This window comes from Callithrix jacchus, chromosome 10 (genome assembly GCF_049354715.1).
Source record: "Callithrix jacchus isolate 240 chromosome 10, calJac240_pri, whole genome shotgun sequence".
Lineage (NCBI taxonomy): Eukaryota > Metazoa > Chordata > Mammalia > Primates > Cebidae > Callithrix > Callithrix jacchus.
In genome coordinates this window covers 38,812,607-38,833,418 of record NC_133511.1, presented here as the reverse complement: position 1 = coordinate 38,833,418, position 20,812 = coordinate 38,812,607, and the positions used below count along the sequence as shown (strand labels likewise).

The window sequence follows — 20,812 nt, the reverse complement described above, 5'->3', positions numbered from 1 at the left end:
GGAGCTGGGGGACTGGATTGTCACTCCCTAAACAGCAGGACTTTGATTCATTTTTACATTCACAGAACATAGCAGTGGACCTGTATGAATAGAGGTATACTGAATGAATGAATTTTATTGTTAGTATTTAGAGCTGCTCATAGGAGAAGTCTACAGGCAAGTGAGGTTAGTTAGACAGCTATTTTATTAATGCTGGGAAGAAATCATGGCTCCTAAATGATAACTCTACTAGTGGAGATGGAGAGAAGGGGATGTCAGCAAGTGGTGAGAGTGGTGAGTGAAAATGAAATGGCAGGGACAAGAAATGATGGTATTCACTCCAGGGTAGAGGAAAGGGAAGAGGTGGATGAAGTTTGTAGGTTACCAAGTGAATATCAGTGCATGTGAAGGAAAGGATGAATTGCAGATAGTAGGGAATTTACTGAGTTTAGCTTGCAGTGATTTAGGAGAGGTAACATAGTGATTAAGAGCACAGAATATGAAATTTGTGCATCTTGAATCTGCTTCTCATTGGCTGTTTTATTACTTAATATTTTTGTTTCAGTTTGCCTATTTGTGATAGGAGGATAATAATAGCACCAATGTAAGGTTACTGTGATGCTTACCTAAACTAATATTTGTAAAGCTCTTAGAACAGTGCTCGCCAAATAAGAGCCACACGATTATATGTTAAATAAAATCAAATTATTAGAAAGCTTTCCAAATCTGTATCCAAATACAGAATAATGAGGGGGATCAAGATGAGAACATGAGTGGCTTGTGAGGCACTTGTTTTCCATCCCTGGTATTTAGGAATTCTTGATTTAAGAATATTCATTTTGAGTTCAGTAGCATAGTATTTCTATTTTCATCCTTGGCATTTCCCATTTCATTTTGGATATTTTTGGGAATTTCTATGTGATTTCTCAGATTTCATTTGATAATTTTCGGTGCAGGATCTCAGCCTGTTAGTATGCTATCATGCTTGGAGGCAGTAAATGTGCAAAGGTTAAGCCGCAATAAAGTCTTGGGTTTCATGTTACATCGGTGCTTCCCAGGCAACTCCTGCTAATTGCTAACGGAGTGCGCTTATATCTCCCTTTCTCTAGTTTCGTAGCTTTCCCTTTTTTTTGTTTGATGACAACACTTGCACTTCTACTTCAAGACTACTATTGAGATTATTGAGTAGTTCTGAACCCGGGTGGGGAGAGTTACCAGTAAGCCAAAAACCAATGAAGACTGAAAAACCAATGAAGACTGAAAAACCAATGAAGACTGAAGTCCCCATATAATGTTCTTAGGGTTTTTGGAGGCTACCATGGCTATATTTGACTGATGATGTCAATTGGAGAACATTGGTCTCATTAGTAGAGGGACTCCAGAATGTTCTTTGCTGCCATTTGGAACGTTAGTGAGAGAAAAAGAAGGCATCTGTTCAAATTTGCCTGGACAGTTTTAAAGAGCCTTTAAAAAGATTAAAGAAACTTTAACTCCAGTCATTCTTTAAAAAGGTGGAGAATATTGTTAAGTAAGGTTTATTATTAGTTTATGCTAACTCAAATATATGATATTGCAGAGTAATATTTTCATATTATTTTAATCCTTCCATTCTCTGTAATAGTACACTGGGACCTGTTTGTGTATTTATACGTCTCTATATAAACAGATACTTGGCATTTGGAGCACAGTTTGACTTTTTTCAGTAGCTATAGAGGCTTACAGTAGTTTTAGTTTGTTATATCTAATATATTGTTGGTTACATTTTCAGTCTTTAAATATGAATGCAACTGTTTGTAGCAATGGAAAAATAAGATTCATTTTGTGATTTCCAGTAATAACTTTGTAACAAATGGAAGGACTGGAAATGTTTTAAGATAAAACTTTCCTTTTTTAAAAAAAATAGCTGTTGGTCATCATTTTTTTCATTTGTTTTTGTTTTCTTTTTTAGTATTTCCCTTTCCAGCTCCCTGGCTATCTGGGGAGATATGAGAAAAGGTGTTTGACCTTAGCCTTGGAGTGAGGCTTATAATCTAGTTAGATAGAAAAGACCATCCTGGCCAACATGGTGAAACCCCATCTCTACTAAAAATGCAAAAAAATTAGCCGGGCGTGGTGGCGCACACCTGTAGTCCCAGCTACTCAGGAGACTGAGGCAGGAGAATTGCTTGAACCCGGGAGGTGGAGGTTGCAGTGAGCGGAGGTCCCGCCACTGCACTCCAGCCTGGTGCCTGGTGACGGAGCGAGACTCTGTCTCAAAAGAAAAAAAAAAAGCCTATTATAAACCTGAAGCATTTCAAAAACATGGACTTGTTGAATTGTGTTGAGGCCCAGGTAAATATAAAAGGAGAGGGAGAGAGATGAGTATGAATTGAAGTAACAAGCCTTTGTGGTGACTAGGACCAGATAGAATTCTAGTTTGGAAAGAGAGTAAATTCTAGGGCCCTAATATTTGAAGGTGGGAGGAGCATTCTGAGCCAGAGAAGATCTGAGGTGAGCCAGAACTGAGGAAATAGAGCCAGAGTGAGGCTTCTTTGTTATATAGTTTGGAAATGCCCTTTGCCTTCTTTAGAAGGAAGCGAGTTGAGTTTCCAAATCATCAAGTTTTAAGTATGCTGTTGGGGGCAGGCAGAGGAGCCTGATGTTGGCAGCATGTTCAAAATGACGAAAGAATCATCCCATTGTTCTATCAGTGGGAGTAAAATGTGACTGTGAAACATCCCTGTATGCCTGGGCAAGCTATCTTCCTCCTTTCCTCCCCTTAGCCTACCCCATTTCCACCACACACACACACACACACACACACACACATACACACACACACACACACAAAGGAAAAGGTAAGCGAAAAAGAAAACCAAGAAAGCAGCAGACATCTTTCTTTCCTTTTACTGCCACCTTTTAAGTGTATTTAGTTATTTTCTTCACTATCTTACTTTTCTGCCTTTTCCTATACTGTACTTATATTTCTTTTCCTTCCAATGCAGTTTGAAGCTATACTTTATTATGACAACTGAGACAGCTTAGACAGTGTGTTTGTGTATTCATTTTTATTTTATTTAAGAATCTGAATCACATTTCTTCAGTGGTAAATGATGGGCTTGTTGCTAATGACTCGCGATTTAAATCATTTCCAGAGCAAGAACTGTACTTTTCTTTTCATTTCATCATCTAGACAGAATACTCCTGCTGACGGTGAATATCCAGTGACTGTCCTATGGTAAGGATAAATGTATGGGTAAAATACTGTGACGTTTCACCTTGTGACTGTAAGAATCCTTCCATAGGACCTAGGTAGGGCCAAGATCTCTATAGGGTGGCGTTTGACACCTTTTGATTTAAGGGTAGGCATTTCAGTACTTGTCTAAAACACAAATATTTTTAATAATTTCATTCCAGAATAAAATTTGGAATTTTCTCAAAGCATAACCTTAATTTGTTGTGAATTTATTTACAGATTTTAGAGTATATCTTTAGACTAACAAGAATTTCTCATGGTTGACTATTTTTCAGCATTAAAAAAAAATTAGTTTTCTGTCATTAGTGCCCAAATGAGTTTCTGTTGAATCTGTGGTGAATTATAGGTGTGGATGGTGGGTGGTAGTTGGGTACATCAAGTTCTGGTCTCTTTCTATAATAATAATGCATAACATGGATTATTGGTTTTTTTCACTGTTATTTTCTACTGCTCTATTGCTTTCTTGTAGAAAACACTGGTAAACTGGATCTTGCTTTCAAATTTCCTTCTGAAAAGTCTACATCCTTCATTTTCCTCAGCCATGATGGGGACGATTGAATTATTTCTACAATATTTGTGGACTGCAGTGATTTAATTTGAACGAATTCCAGATGCTTTGAGAGTAGTGATATTCTATCATTATAGAATGCTTTTTGCTCTATGCCCGTGTGGACTGTGTGGTCCTGTTCTACAGTGTATGCAGTTTGATTGTTACCCTTTTTTTTCCCACACAGTGGAAAATTTTGCAGTTTGAAAAGGTAATTACTTATGACCAAAGGGTGGGAGACATCTTTAGATGGTTTAGTAGCAACAGAAACTAACCCCCGAGAATGAACACATTTATTCATGTATAACAGCCCATAATGCAAACACTGGAAATTTGCTTTGTTAGCCAAAAACAAGAAGGTTAAGGATGATTTTAAGAAGTGGAGTGCTTGCTGGTATACCCAGATAGGTGACAGGCATACAGCTGGTGGGAGGAACAGCCATTACTACTACCTCTAGTTTTCCCACTCTCTCACTCTGGCTGATCCCCACCCTGTATTCTACTGTCTCAAAGCTCTATTTTTCTTCCCAGCAAACATTACTAGGTCAAATTCAATTTAGAAATGAAACTGGAGAAGCCCAGACAATTGATAGGTTCCCACTGAAATATTTTTTGATGAAGAACGAACTAGAAATCAGTGTATTCCTTTTAGGTCTAGGAGCACCGTTTGCTTCATTTAATTTGGTCTGCTTTGCATAAGATGGGGCCCTGAAAGACAGCTTGTGGGACTGCCTGTTTTAATCCACTTTCTTTTCCTCTGGATGGTGGACCACCTCTTGCTCCAGCGCTGCCTCTGGAAAGTGATGTTTCAGAGCTCTTTTAGTAACTAGACTTGGTGTAGAAATCATGTGATATAGATTTTCTTCTTTAGTTGGCTTCCCTCCATCAAATTTATGTGATTGAGAAACTAAGACCACATATGACTCAGTTTTATATTACAGAGGCTGTGTCTGGTTGAGGCTGGTAATTCCCTAGTGTCTTAATTGGCCAAAACATCCAATTCACCAATTTAATCCAAGTATTACTAGAGGGAATATTTTCTTTGGAGTTCTTTGCAGGCCCTTGAACTAAGCAACAACAGCAAAGTCAGAGATAGTTTTTTAACTAGAAAAAGCCTCTGTTTTATTAACTCTTAACTCATGGAATTATTAAGACTGTCAGCATAAAAAAATAGAGATTATTAGGTTATCAAATATAAACAATTATTTATATGTCTTTATAAGTAATGACCCCCTCTGAGAAGCTCTTATGATGAGGTCATCAGTAGAAACAAGGCATTGCCTCTAATAAAAATCATTTTTATCCCCCCCACAAACCCCACCTACATTTAAAGGTTATGTCATTATTGAGGACATTTGAAAAGAATGTGCTATTCTGACAGAGATTTCAAAAGTAAAATTCTAAAACAAAGATTTTCAGTCAAGTAGAGCATTGCTAAAAAAATGAGGGCATTATTTGGCCGTGAATTTAACCATGAGTTTATTAGAATTATTAGGTTATAATTAAGACAGTGTTTGTGCTTTTACAAACTGAGCATATCTGAATGCACATGCATATCCCCCACTCACTGGCAGCATGTGGGGAGTAGCCTTTGGAAGTGAAACTGTAGGAATGTTTGTGAGAAGTTTCCCAGGGTAGCATAGAGTTAGTATTCAATAACTCGATGGCTACATCTTTTCTGCACATGCTTACAGAGATTGTGTGGTCTGCTCTTGGCCTTGTTTTTAAGCTAAAGTTTAATGATGCTTGCTCTAAGGTTGCCCTCACTGTTTTTTAGTCATAGACACTAATGACTGAAGTTCTTTCCACTACAAAGAGATGACAGGAAAGGTAAAGAGAAACAGTTGAGAAATGAGAAAGAACAAACAGAAAGTCATTAAAATTTCACAGGATCAGTGCATAGAGATTATTGTACTAGCTTCTGCACTGGAGTCCCAAATACGGATCTAGGAAGCACATGAATTCAATAACTAGTTGTGTGTGTGATATATGATGATGACTTTTTGTCAAAATCTTCATGAGCCGGGAAATTCACCATAGTGTAGTGAAAAAATGTAGGGCTTATATTACTCTAGTGGAGACTCTGCTCCTAGTCAACTATACATCATCATAGATGACAGATTTAATCTTGGGATCCATGCTCTGAATATTGGGGTTACAATCATTCCCGCCCCACTCTTTAAGTTATGTATAAACTTATGTCTGTGAAAGCAGTTTGACATCCAAGTTTTGAATAACCTTGCCTCTATTGCTACACATTTTGCCTGATTTTGTAATCATTGCTTATTGGTTTCTTTCCCATTCTGAGCTGTAGACTCCTTGAAGCTGTGTTACTTGTCTCAGAATCCTTAGCACATAGCACAATTGGGCTGAATAATTGTTATGAGTGAATGTTTGTATAAACAAATTAATAGACAAAGGGGGATGGTTAACAATATTGGGAGTATGGTACATTAGTCACAAGGAATAACATTGTCACTCTGAAATAGTAATAGCAATGGAAGTGCTTGTTAGAAAATTTTTACAGCATCATTTTCATTGATAAAATTAAAAATGGGTAGCTCCTAGAAATTTGAAATGCATTAATTAACTGGCATAGACTACCCATTCTTGTTTAATAATTAGGTAACATAAATGCTTTCAGGTTTTAAATGATTATATTGTCCTTATGTTATGTTCTGTGTTTATTTCTCTTACTATGCCTTGTTTCTGATTCAGTTGGGTGTTACTTCCATAACATTTTTGTTATGAGAAGAGGACATACTGGTTTAATAATATAGGGTTAAACATAACTTCATAGGGCAGTTGAAAATACTGCATTTAGTATTAGGAAAATGTTAACTTTGAAAGCTTTAGTGTCATTAAATAAAGTGTTTTGTTTGTATCAGCCATCTAAATAAAAACAACACAATTTTTATAACAAAATGAGCAATTTTACCATTCATTTAATGCTTAACTTGTACATGGAGAATATTTGGATATTGGCATCTGGCTTGTGTTATCCTGGAGTAAAGAAAACATGAATGGGGACTCTTTGTACTCCAGTACTGTCTTGGCTGTATGTGCAGTTTTTTCTGCAGGGATGAGATGACTCTGTAGTGTATATATTATGCAGCATGTTCCTTAAATCTGCTTCAAAGTGCCACTCCCAGATTTCTTCTTCTGTTTTTCATTCTTTGACTGCAGTCTTTACAAGTCCAGCTGGTGTGGGCATGTACCCACATTCAATGTGCATGTGTTTCGTGGCTCCAATTTAGGCAGCTATTTTTGAAATATGATCTTTTATGTTTATTTATTTATTTGGAAATGCTCAGCATTGCTAGAAAGCTCTGTACATATGGGATGAGAAAAACCATACAGTGGCTGAGTTCCATGGCTTTCAGATGTTGTGTGTCAGTAGAGTTTTTGATGTGTTCCTCAGAAGCTTACACCCAGGGTTCATGAGTCCAGGTGGGTAGATGAGTTATTTTTTATTCTAGCTGGTAAATGCTGTGTTTTTTTCCCCTCTTTCCTTTTTCCTTTCCTTCCCTTCCTCATACCTCCCCTCACTTCTCCTTGAGAGTGTGACTTTGAAGGATTCCACCTAAACTTTATTCCAGGATTTTAATAATTTCTGGACAAAGCATTTTAAGAAAATACTTCTGTGGCTCGCTGTGGAATATATCCTATAATTTCCTGTGGGGGAAACACATGAATGAGATGACTATTGAATGTGTATGTTATCCATTTTGTGACTTTTCTGTAGTTTAAGTTTTAAATCCTATACTGACTATCCCTGCAACTCAGGATGCTTCTGAATTTTTTTACTAGTTTATACTATGGATATCCAAAGTAGCCTTAATATTATCCTAGGGACAATATCATTATAAAATTACTTGATAATTACACTGAATCACTTAATACAGTTCAGGACTAGATAGATATAACTTTGGGTAATTTTTATCTTTCTCTGATGTACCATAATTTAAATTTATTGTCATTACATTTAGGTAAAGTAAATTTATCTAGACCTTACCAGTTCTTGAATATCAGTGTAGTTACATTAACAGTAATAGTTCATGTATTACTTGCTTACTACACCCAAGTTTTAGATTGCAAGATCTCTAGACCCCCAAATTTCCTGTTTTCACCTGGTAATTTTAGGGGTCCCTCAGGGACTGTCTCACTCTCCCTAAGAAATCCTTCCTACTCATGTCACCTCTGTCTCTCTGGGATATATAAATATTTCTCCTGCTCAGCTGGGAAAAAATATTTTGCCATTGGTGTTCTATATAGAAGTGAGTTATCAGATCAAGCTAGAGATTTTCGAAGGGAATTTATAAAACTTAATTATACAATTCTTTAACATGGATTTTAAAAAAAGAGGAAGATGGCTATGGGGAAAGGATTTTGTGAGAAGGATTTTTTTTGGATGAGCTTTGTTGTGAGCCTTACTTTTTTTTAGACTGAGTCTCGCTCTTATGCCCAGGCTAGAGTGCAGTGGCATGATCTCAGCTCACTGCGACCTCCATCTCCAGGGTTCAAGTGATTCTCCTGCCTCAGCTTCTTGAGTAGCTGGGATTACAGGCACTTGCCATCATGCCTGGCTAATTTTTGTAATTTTAGTAGAGATGGGGTTTCCGCATGTTGGCCAGGCTGGTCTCAAACTCCTGACTTCAAGTGATTGACCCTCCTCTGCCTCCCAAAGTGCTGGGATTATAGGCATGAGCCATCGTGCCCAGCTGAGCCTTATATCTTTACATGGAGTGATGATGCCTTTAGTGGAATCACTTGGAAAGCACCACATGATTTTTATGTAGTTATGGGGGCTCAGTGATCTGGTACCTACCTCATAACTGTGAAGCTGATGTGGCCTGTGGCATGTGGAGAAGACAGCAGAACCTGTAGTGAGTGGCTACATTCCTAACTGATGGCATGCCAAAGATGCATGGATTCCAAGGACCTATTGGGGAATCCATAGTGGCAATGGGGTCATTTTCTAAAGGGGTAATTCCAATAGGACAGGGAACTTCATCAGTATGAAGCTGTGGGGATTACCACGGGCAATGGAAGCTGAGGTGGTGGTAATGGGTGTGGCTAGCTGCACTGCCCACACTGGCGGAGTCATCGTGGCATTATGAACCTCAACTATGGCAGAGAAGTCCTAGTCGAGGGGCTCACTAAGGAAGTGAGTCTCAAAGAACCTGTGAAAACAATATTCACAAGAGAGAGCTGGCTCTAGCCATCTCCCTGGCCAGACAAAAAGAATCTTTAAGTATCAAGCAAGAACTGGCCTTCACTGTGCTGCTCCACAGTGATCTTGGAACTGGCTAGTAACAGAAAAGGAGATATGTGGAAAAGCAAAAGTCAATCAAATCTACCCTCTACAAAACAGGTTCTCTCCTTCACCACATGGGGGTGAGTGGGTAAGACATTTAGAGGCTTTTTATTTCCTAAGTGTTCAGAAAAGTCTCAGGGACTGTCCACAGTCTCATCCCTGAGAGCAGGTGAAGAATTTCTGTCTATCACTGAGCAGATAACAATGGGAGGTAAATAGCTCTTAACATTCCAGGGCTCCTGCTGTTGAGAGTGCTTTGTTTGTTTGACACTATCAGTTCCCCAAGTGGTATCATTTGGCCAATGCTGATTTGTAGTCAGTGGCAAAGCATTAGGGTAATACTTTTCTCTCTTTTGTGTTACACCCTTTAGAAGGATTCTCCCTAATTAAAAAAAAAATCTTAGTGTTTTGCAGAGTTCAGGGGAAGAACTTCTTTGGTTTTACTTGGAACTTTCTTATTTCTAGCCTTCAGAGCTGATCCAGGGACAGATTTGAGGAATTGCTGCTGAACAAGCTGTGCCACCTCTGTTCTCTGATGACCGAGGCTTGTTTGCTTAAGGAGACTAACTCATTGTCTCTGACTATGCTTCTGTGAAATAGTAGTACACTTTAGCAGATATGCTCAAATATATGTGGAAGCCAGGTGCTGGTTTCAACGTGAGCAAGGTACCAGGAACCATTGTAAATAGGCACGCATTCGGGTGTCAGAGCTGCTTAGATAGACCTGCAGAACTCTCTGATTCAACATACATGACTTTAAGGGGGAAAGGGTCCACTTAAGATTAATTGTTAAAGATACTGCTTTTCTGTTTCTTTTTTTTTTTTTTCTTTTTCTTTTTTCTTGTTCTCTCACCCAGGCTGGAGTGCAGTGACATAATCACTGCAGCCTCAAACACCTGTGCTCAAGCCATCCTCCCTCCTTGGCCTCCCAAAATGCTGTGAGTATAGGTGGAAGCCACCATGCTTGGCCTTCTACACCATTTTTTCAATGTGTAAAGTGAGGCCCAACACTTGCCACATGCCGAGGATGCACAGCTAGTGAATATTACAACAAGCAAAGTAATTTTGCACGTTTGGCTGCAAGTGACACAAAACACGACAGTGGCTTGAATCATTATTGCATTTATAGTCCTTTTGCAAGAAGGAATCTGGAAATAGGCAGCCGGGGTGATACCTCCAGGAGTGCAGGCTCCTTTGCTCTCCTTTCCTGCCATTCTTAGTCTGTGGCCTGTATCCTCATGCTTGTCATAGCATGGCTTTGTGGCAGTCGTACTTTCTGGCATCAGGTTCATGTTTCAGGCAGGAAGAACAGTAGCTTGGGAGGGAAAAAGTCTGTTTATTCCCCTTAAAATGATTTCCAAGAAACCTCCCCAGGTTGATTCTGCCACCACAGGACCAGTCATAATTAGAATCAGGGCTAGAGATGTATTTTAACTGGACACATTGGCAGCTCTAGTAGTGCTGACCAGGGCATGCAAAGAATCTTCTGCCAGATTGTTCAGTGATATAAATTACCCTTTTCCATATTGTGTATACCCATAATAAACTTCAATTTTGGCATTTTCCAATGGTTAATGATTCCTTTATCTGTTTACAGTTGTATGCTATTTTCCCGCTTGTTGTCTGATTGGTGATTATTATAAATTGTTTCTAAAATCTTCTAATTACCCAGGTACTCCTCGATTATAAATGGCATGAATGAAATCAGCTAGTTCTTCACTCTGAAGTTTATTTTTAACAAAATTCATCCAATACAGACTGAAGATGTTTGTAAGTTCTTTGTGATGATGAGACTAAGTCCTGGAGCTCATACTTTGACAGCATTAGCAAGGACAAAATTCTGATCAAAGCTGCATACTTTGGATTCTCCAACAGTGTGTTTGTATCTTCCAGATATATGTTCTTTAGGACAGTAGAATAAAAATAAAAACAGTATTAATAGGATGTGAATAAGGGCTCAAAAGTTAGAAGGTTCTTCTATGGTCAGATTACTTTGAAAACCCCTTGGTTTAGTAACTTTTATTTTTGTACTACAATATATTTCAATTTTAAATATTACACATGCATGTGTTTCACCAAGAGGAATGTATTTCCCAAGTTTGACGAGCCTTATACTGAATGCTCTTTGAAGACACTATCCGTGAGGCAGCAACAAACTGTCTCAGTAAGTAAAAATACCAATTTGACAATAGCAATTTGGAAAAGAATACCATGCCACTTAAGATTCATATTGGCAACCTGTGACTATAATTTGAATGTTTTGTTGGCTGCTGTAATATGGAGAGTACACGCTCTCCTTCTTGTTCTTAGTTCTGCTGAGAACAGAATGATTGCTTCTCAGTGTTGACTGTGGAGCAGCAGCGTCAGCCTCACCTGAGTGCTTGTTAGATATGCATCATGTCAGGCTTGCTGCAGACCTACTGAACCAGAGACTGCAGTGTCACAAGACCTTCAGGTGTTTCTTGTGTGCATTAAAGTCGGAGAAGCCCTGGTCTAGAAAATAACATCTCAACTCCTCTGCAATGCCAACGTTCTTGTCAGATTGTTGCTGGGGTAGGATTTCAGCTTTTGGTGAACAGAGAATGAACCAATTATCTACTTGGTTTAGTGCCAACTATGATAGTAATATCATAGAGTAAACTGTCATCTGGCACCGTTGCAAGATGGCGTACAGACAAACAGTTTGTCAGCTCAGGCGAGGTCAGTAGTCTGCTTTGAGAAACCTTGGTGGGCACCACAGGTTACTGTTTCAGAACCAAAGGGAAGAAAGCAGAGGGAAACATTTTTCTTGGAATATAATTTTTTTCCCTTCTCAAAATGCCATAAGTAATGTATGGGGTAAGGGAAAGATGGGAAGGGCTCAAAGCTGGAAAAAAGTAAGATAACCGGGCTCAATTTAATAAAGTATTTGCAAGTTAGATTAATTGGAATTTTCTGTGCTTGGATTTTTTGGATTCATATCTGCTGTGGTGGAATCCTTTTTCCACTGTGTTCGAATCATGTGAGCTTGGGCACGTTACCAAAATGCCTGAAGCTTGAATTTCCATGTGTGTGAATTGAGACCAGTAACACCTATTTCTGCCAGCTGTTGTGAGGATTATACAGAGAAGTGGATCCTGTAAAGGGTAGCTCAGTTTACTGTCATCGGTGTTCTCATAAACATCAACATTAGGTTTTTAAATAAGGTTTTCATTATACCAAGTTTTTCTGAGTTTCTGAAGGGAACACAACTGTTCAAGAAGAATGCATAAAAATGAAATTTTACTCAGAAAAACATAGAACTGACTTAAAAGGAATCATCCACATCATTAGGATATTGTAACATTGTACTAAAAATATTAGTTAATAGGGTGTTTTTTTTTTTTTTTTTTTTTGCGGGGGAGATCAAGAAGTATCTGATGAAATACCTTTATGTCAGTGACTCACCAGTGTTCTGTAAGCACAGATGGACTTTGTATAGGGAAGCTCACGTTCCTGCCATCCAAGCTGCTGCTACTGTAGACTATTTTATTCTCAGTATTTTTGCTGTTCTTCCTGGCGGTTGCTTGTGTGGAATTCCTTGTCTCTGCTAGGGCACGATAGTCTGTAGATAGGTTTCTACTTTTTCTGGTTTACTGGGAAAGGAGGGAACAATGCATTCCCAGCTTAAATACTTCCATTATAAATGGTTTAAATATTCCAAGAGTTAATTTGGGCACCTGGCAAATATATTACTTCACTGGGAAAATGTGTTCTATGCCTCTTATGCCCTAATCATACTTCAAGATGAAAGCTAACAGGGCAAGGTGAGGGACAGGAACTTCGGAACCAAATCCACTTGCAAATGGAGGAATTTGTTTTTCTGATTGATCAAATGGGACTTCAGTAAAGAACAAATTTTTGTGGACTTGCAGGTTGGTCTCTTGAATCCATTGGGGCCCTTTCCCTTTGCATAGCACCAATGTGTCCTGGGCGATTGGCTCAGCTGGCTCTATGCCCATCAGGTAATCTGGCCCCTCTTGCCAGAGATGGCTTTGTGAGGCCATGCCCAGGCTGTTCAGCAATGGCATCCCTGTTAGGCACATGACTTTAGCTGGTGTATTGGGCAGATGACAAGGATTCAGGCGTATTGTGTGGGGACAGGTTTTTTCTTACTCTGCAGATCTGAACAAGACCGACATAGTTTCCTGACTGCTCTCCTACAGCAAGCCACAGGATGTAGCTGATACTCTAGGCAGCAGAGCAGAGACATAGAAAGAATCTGGATCTCTGTTATCTTCTTAACTTTCTGGATTAGCCAAACTTGAAGCTTCTTTTACCCTTATTTCTCTAATCATATAAACTGATGTATTTATTTTATTTAAAACACTTCAAATTGGATTTTCTGTTTCCTTGCTATTAAAAGCTTCCTAACTTATACACAAATCTAAGTCTTCCTAACATGATATGTGAACAAAATATTTCAGGATTTTGTCATATATGAAGGTCAGGAATTCTTGTTTGGGAAGCTCAGTTAAGAGTGTGTTTACCGAAATGTCAGACAAACTTACAGAACATTGCAGCTGAACTCTTCAGTTTATGATTCTTCACAGGACATCAATTATATTCTCTGAGTAGTTAAGTTCCTTATTTCTCCTAAGTTACTGCTATCCTGAAACAGTTCATTTGACCAGATGTGCACCCTCATGGGCACTGCATGATATAGAATGTGAATTGGAAGGAAGACAAATTATTGGAAAAGAAATTCCTTTTACTATTGAAAAGGCTGAACCTGAATCTAAGTAATTGGCTCTGAAATGTGATGTGGAAAGATTTTGAATGGGTGTGTTAAACAGCAAGCTAGATTCTTTTCAGTGGCGAGGAGACCAGAAGGGAAATGTGCAGCTTGGCATCACAGCCAGCTAGAATGTGGATTTTGTATCCTGTAAATACAGGCTGCTGACAAGAGTCTAACTCTGCATTTTTACATATTGCCACATCCCAAATTATCTGAATATCTGCCATTCTTACCAAAGGTCATTTTGACTCCCAATGTTTTAGCTCTGCTCCAAAATTCAGCATTGAAAATAAAGTTATTACCCAGAATTGAAATTGAGGTTTGCACATTTTGGTTGAAACAAATATGACCAATTTGTTGCCTAAAAGTTTCTCAGTTTTAAGGAGTTTTGATACTTTATTAGAGAATGCTACTTTGTTCCTTCTACTAAGTACCTTTTAAATGTGCTGTCCAGTATTTTAAGAAGAAATAGATAAGATAGTGTTCTGGTTTTCCAATGCTGTATTACAAACCAGGCCAAATATTAGTGGCTTGAAATGACACCATGGATTTACTCATGAATCATCATTGTGGGCAGGGCTCAGATGGGACAGCTTGTCACTGTTTCACTTGGTGTCAGCTGGGGTGGCTTGAAGGCTGGGGTTGCAGTTCATCCCAAGGCTCATCCACATGTCTCCTGGTTGATACTGGAAGGACTCAAACAATAGGAGGATGATATTGGGTTCTTTGAGCATTTCTTACTGCATGTGATTACTCCAGCACGGTCCTTCTGGGTAGCCAGACTTCTTACACGTAGTATGACTTCAGAACTTGTGTCCCAAGTGAAAGAGAGTCAGGAAAAGCCTGTTTTATTGCCTTATCTTGCCTTTTTTGACCTAGTCCCTGAACCCACATGGTACGCTACCATTGTTTCATATGTGTTAGCAGTGACTCACTCTGGCTGGTTCATATTCAACGGGAGGGAAATTGGGCTCTACCTCTTGATGGGAGAAGTGTTCATGAATTTGCAGACATGTTTTAAAACTAGGTAGATAGATACTCTTAAAAAATAAAATTTCTTAAATATCATTAGGAGGTTGTGACAGTTTCTTGCATATGACTGTTTCAAAAGCTCATACTAAAATCTTAGGTTTGAAAAATAAAATGACATATCCAATTTCGAATAGTTGACCAGGTTAGTGACCATATTGATTTCCATACGGTAGGTACTGTTGTTAGCACTTTACATATGTAATCCTATTTACATCTCTCTAGTCATCACAGTTATATGAAATACATTCTTAATAAGATGATTAGTGTTCCCATTCTGTAGCTGACAAGATTTATACTTACAACCTCTGTCAGATATATGATAGTGGATTTGTGTTTGAACCCAGGGCTATCAATTCCAGAGTCAGCTGTTACAGCTACTGTGTTACACTTCTACATTCATAGCATATTTTTTTATGAGTCATCTCTGATTGGTAGAATATTTTCCTTTATATGGGTCAAAACTTAGTCCATCTATGTCCTTTTGATCCATATAGTGTAAATTAGACTTACAGAGGTCAAGTCCGGGGCACGTTCCTAGTGTCTGGGCTAGGGTGCAGCTTTAGTTTGTACAGTGAGAGAGCTATGGACATCATATCTGGGAGGACACAAGTTGTCATCAGGTAGTCAAGCCAAGCCAAATAAAGCAGCGAGCAGAATTGGAAAGACATAGTAGGACTTAAATCCTCAAGGCAGAGGAATTACTAGGCATCAGAAGTTTAAGCTTGTAGCATGAATAGACACCCATTAGTACTGGGGTACTAGTAGAAGCTAAGAAAGTGGGCAGGAATCCAGACAGACTGTAGCCAAGCAAAGAATAGAGGCAATAAATGCTATGACCAAGGTAAGAACAAAGTGATGGAGAAGGATGACTTGAGGAAGGAGGCCATCAAGCATTGTGGGTCCCCTTTCTACTTTGAACAGGGGGCTTCTGAGTCCTTTTTTTTTGTTTTTCCTTTCTTTTTTTAATGTTGGATCCAATGTACAGAAGTGCTTATTTTTGATTCTGCAGTGGACTTTCCTGTCTAAAAACATTTATTTTTTAACTTTCTAAAGATTTATAAATTTATGTTGATGACTGTATTCATCATTTTATATGTAAAACACTTTATCTGAGTGAAATATTATTTTACATTAGATTGCACATTTTCATATAAACTCTGAAATGTGTCAAATAGTGTAGAGGTTCATTTTTCTATCTATGTATTTTATACCATTTTACTGGAAAAGCCCCATTCCCAAGGCCTTTGGATATAAAAGGGATGGAATCTAACTTATGAAGTTCCTTCTCCTCTGTGATATGTTACTCAAGGTTGCTATCTCTCAAGAGACCTCCAGCATTACATGTATCATTGAGTTTCAAAAACATTTAAATGAATTTCAAGCATTTTGTATTCTGTATCTATATTGTCTTTACAGTTATACATGCAAATCGTAATCTAATTTAAACCTAAAGGTTTCTGGCTATAACACCGTAAGATTTAATGTGATAAGAGGGGCAGCCAAGCAAGGAAATCTTTTTTTGAGATGTTTGGGTTATTTATCAAAATCGATACAAAAATAGCAGATAAGAGCATGCTTAATAAAGAGCTACAAGTTATTAGAGCTTTGAAAATAACTTATGAGAAGTCAGTCAAATCTCATCCTCTGAGAGATGAAGAAACTGAGCCTCAGACAGTTTTATTGACTTGCTCAAGATTAGGCAGTTAGTAACTAGTAGAGTTTAATCTTCTGATTTCATAATTCAAATCCGTTTCCTAAAATGTTCACAGATCAATTCTTAGTTTTCTCTGCAAATGGAATTTTCTGTTAACCAAGGTAGTGTAAAGTGATGGTTTAAATTGTTATTGGTTCCTGAAGGAAGATTAGAATTTTACAGAGCTTTTAAAGGAGGAACAAAAAATTTTTCATCATGAACAGTCAGCCCTTTTGCTAGATAAACTGTCAATTTCTAGGTCTGAAATTGACCATGCAATATTTGTGACATTAGGAGAACCCTGAGTTAGAGGAGAAATATGAAGTGTAGTTGGAAAATCCCAAGTTTGAATCAGTAGGAATCTATGTTTCATTTTTCCCTCTGCTTTTCCTAATGATTTAAAATTAGATAAATTCTGTAATAAAATGGTGACTGTAGAATTTTTCATGTGTCCAAGCTTTTGTTGTTTGCTGAAGAGTGGTTAGGTTTCTCTTTTAAATATAAAACCTATTGGAGACATATAAGGTGTTTTTTTATTTGTTTGTGTATATATATATATATATTTTGGTTTACTAAATGAAATACCTCAAAATATATGTGCATTAAAGGAAAAACACTAAGGATATATAACATCTGAGACTTAAAGACATCATTATTATTTTCAGCCTGTGCCTTTTGTACAACCAGTTTTGAATGTTATTGATTACTTCCTGCTTTCTGGTTTCTGGAGGTAAATCATATCATGAATAAATGACTAGTTCCAGCAAAATATTTTTGGTTTTGGAAATATAGAAATGATTGCTATATCATAAAGACAAGAGTATTCAAGACTAAATTTCTCATATTTTCATTAGCAGTTACTAAAATATTTACATTTTCTTTTGAAATAATTTTAATTTGTAGAAAAATTTCAAGAATAGAAAGAACTTTTCTATACCCTACACCATTTTGCCAAATTTGCTTTACCGCTCTTTATCTTGAGACTGTTTCAGCCACCATGCTTTTCATCAACCCTAAATATTTAAGTGTGTATTTTCTAAGACACAGATACTCACTTACATACCTACAGTGCAGTTATCCAAATTAGGATGTTTAACACAAGTAGACTACTGTTACTACAATTTTTTTCCCAGTTTTGCTAATTGTCACAGTTGTGTCATATGTATATATATTTTTCTCAGCTTTGGACATGAAAATCTGGAATGGTTCTGTTGTCCGTAAGACTGGTTTAGGTTTTGTCTTTGTCATACAAAAGGATCCGGAAATGAGATCACAGTGAAAGTATAGAAGTTTTATTATGGAGTGAAAACAAGTACACAAGAAAGGAGTGCAGGTGTGCTCAAAAGAATGAGCTGCATGCAAGGCGGGCAGGGCTCACATACTATGTGGATAAGTATACTGAAGGCATGGAATATTTTATAATAAGGGGATTGGTTTTCTAGGAAATACACAGGCCATTCCCAAAATCTGGGTGTCATCCCTTTTTTTTGACTAAATATGCTTAATTTGGAACTGTCATCATATCAGGTGCATGATGGGAATGGGAGACTTTTTCCATGAAAATTTTATGGTATTCGGGGCATAATGCAGCCAAGGGCCAGCAGTCAGTTAAGTTTTTGGCCATCTTGGATTTAATTAGTTATGGCTGTTTCTGTTGTTGTTGCTATATTCTTATTTTCACCTAGAAGGATGCCTGAAATTTATTTTCATTGGTATAGTCTGTGGTAACAGGTTTTTTTTTCTTTCTATTTTTTTATTTTAAACTAGGAGACAGGTCCTGTGCTAACCTGTTTGGCTCTGTTTGTGTTATTTATAGCTGCCTAAAAATAATTACGCCTCATTCCCTTGCTAACTGCCTGCCTCAGTTCCTGAGTCTGTTCGTCTGTTTTTGTTTGTTTGTTTCGCATGGCACTGACATCTTTGAAAAGTGTAGGCTAGTTATTTTGTAGAAATTTTGTCGATTTGGGTTTGTGTGATGCTTCTCTATGAGGAATTAAGGTACCTGGCATTGCTTTTTCTCATGACTGTTGCTGTAAACTTTTATCAGTTGCTTAAAGTGATGTGTGCCGGGTTTTTCCACTGTGACCTTATCTTTTCTCTCTTTGAAATTAGTAAGTCCTTTGTGAGGAAAGACAGTGCATGTAGACATTCTTTTTCTCACACTTCTGCTCATTGAGCTAAAGATATCTTAATTATAATATGATATCTTAAATACGATATAATAGGCTGGGCTTGGTGGCTCATGCTTGTAATATTAGCACTTTGAGAGGCTGAAGCAGGGGAATCAGATGAGCATAGGAATTCGAAACTAGCCTGGGTAATGGGGAGACCTGGCCTCTACAAAATTAAAAAAAAAAAAGAAAAATCAGTTAGGCATGGCATTGTGTGCCTATGGTCCCAGCCACATCGGAGGATCACTTGAGCCCGGGAGATCAAGGCTGCAGTGAGCCGTGATTGTGCTACAATACACAAAGCAAGACTTTGTCTCAAAAACAAAACAAAAACACCAAGGAACAAAAAAAACCATGATAGTGTTTTTTAAAAAATCTACATTTAATCTGTTTACAGGTCGTAGAATGCTTCGTTGAGGATCCGTTGTTGAGTCATCAGTCATTGACAAGGGCAAAGATATAGTTGCATTAGTTAAAAACCCAGCTTAATTCTTAGGAAGGCATTTTAATTTCCAACCTTTTTCAATTATTTAGTCTTGCACTAACTTCCACTGTTGAAACTATTTCTCCTAGTGTCCCAATGAAATGATAATCTTTTTCTTTTTTAAGGACATGGGCCATCCATGTATTATATGCTGCTTCTATGTATGTACTATGTGCTCTAGCATGTATATTGCATATAATCTACAGGACACAGCTGTACTATGGCATCCTCACATCCCTTAATATCTAGAAAGGTGGTAAGCAGGTAGTGAAGGCTAACTCAGTTCTTACTGAATTAAATGGAGAGTGACTTGACAACTCTTGGCCATTCTTTTTTTGAGATGAAGTCTCTCTCTGTCTCCAAGCTGGAGTGCAGTGGCATGATCTCAGCTCACTGCAACCTTTTCCTCCTGGGTTCAAGTGATTCTCCTGCCTCAGCCTCCCAAAGTGCTGGGACTACAGGCCTGAGCCACTGCAGCCAGCCACCATTCTTGTGCTCTTAAGATGTAGCAGTATCTGCAAATCCTAACTCTGTCTCATTAAGACTTTATGATCTTTTAGATCAATGATTAATAGAAGACAGTATCCTTTTTTTTTTTTTTGAGACGGAGTTTCGCTCTTGTTACCCAGGCTGGAGTGCAATGGCACGATCTCGGCTCACTGCAACCTCCTCCTCCTGGGTTCAGGCAATTCTTTTGCCTCAGCCTCCTGAATAGCTGGGATACAGGCACATGCCACCATGCCCAGCTAATTTTTTGTATTTTTAGTAGAGATGGGGTTTCACCATGTTAACCAGGATGGTCTCGACCTCTTGACTTTGTGATCCACCCGCCTTGGCCTCCCAGAGTGCTAGGATTACAGTCGTGAGCCACCGTGCCCGGCCAACAGTGTCCTTTTTTAAAGAAAAAATAATGGCCTGAACTTCCTCTATAACCAGTAAAGGTGAGTGTGAATAACTATGGCCATGGTAGTGTTTGAGTTATCATTCTTTAATTAAAACATACTATAAATTCCACACACCAGTTTAATGGAAATGCTCTTGACAGGATCTGCTATGAGGAAAATGGAAAGGAGTAATAAGAGGATATGTGGACTAAGTCCTGAGGTGGAATAGAGCAGAAGCACCATTGCCCAAGGGCAGAGTTGGATACCACTGCAGTAAAGAATGACTGATTAGGCAGTGTGTCGTGTTTTACATCAAATAATTGGTGGTTGTTAGATGTGAGGACAATTTGGCTGTGACATCTGTCACGCCATTGATTGCCAGGGTTGATTTGGCTGATCTGGCTGGCTAGGCTGGTGTCCCCTTCAACTTCACAACCCCATGTGTGTCCCTCCTGAAGCTGCATGCTGATCAAAGAGGATGACCATCCCCATAAAAAAGGACCAGTCTTCAGTCAAGGGTATATGAGTAGCTGCCCTCCCCTCCTGGAACCTCAAAGCTCTCAAATACTTGGTGATTCTTAAGATACAAGGAGCTGGCTGGGCGCGGTGGCTCAAGCCTATAATCCCAGCACTTTGGGAGGCGCAAGCGGCTGGATCACGAGGTCAAGAGATCGAGACCATCCTGGTCAACATGGTGAAACCCCGTCTCTACTA

The 20,812-nt window shown here is 38.3% G+C and overlaps 1 protein-coding gene across 7 annotated transcripts in view; it reads left to right on the top strand.

Moving 5' to 3' along the window:
• The window catches only part of ARHGAP42 (Rho GTPase activating protein 42), a 316,830-nt gene that overhangs the window by 126,244 nt on the left and 169,774 nt on the right, over positions 1 to 20,812 (top strand). Inside the window, exon 1 of one of the 7 annotated variants that reach the window (XM_054241786.2) lies at positions 3,157 to 3,196. The exons of the other annotated variants lie outside the window; for them this stretch is intronic. Within the exon in view, the coding sequence (XP_054097761.1) occupies positions 3,194 to 3,196 (3 nt within the window). The 5' untranslated portion in view covers positions 3,157 to 3,193. Of the gene's footprint in view, positions 1 to 3,156; positions 3,197 to 20,812 lie in introns of those variants that run through there. 7 annotated transcript variants of the gene reach the window in all.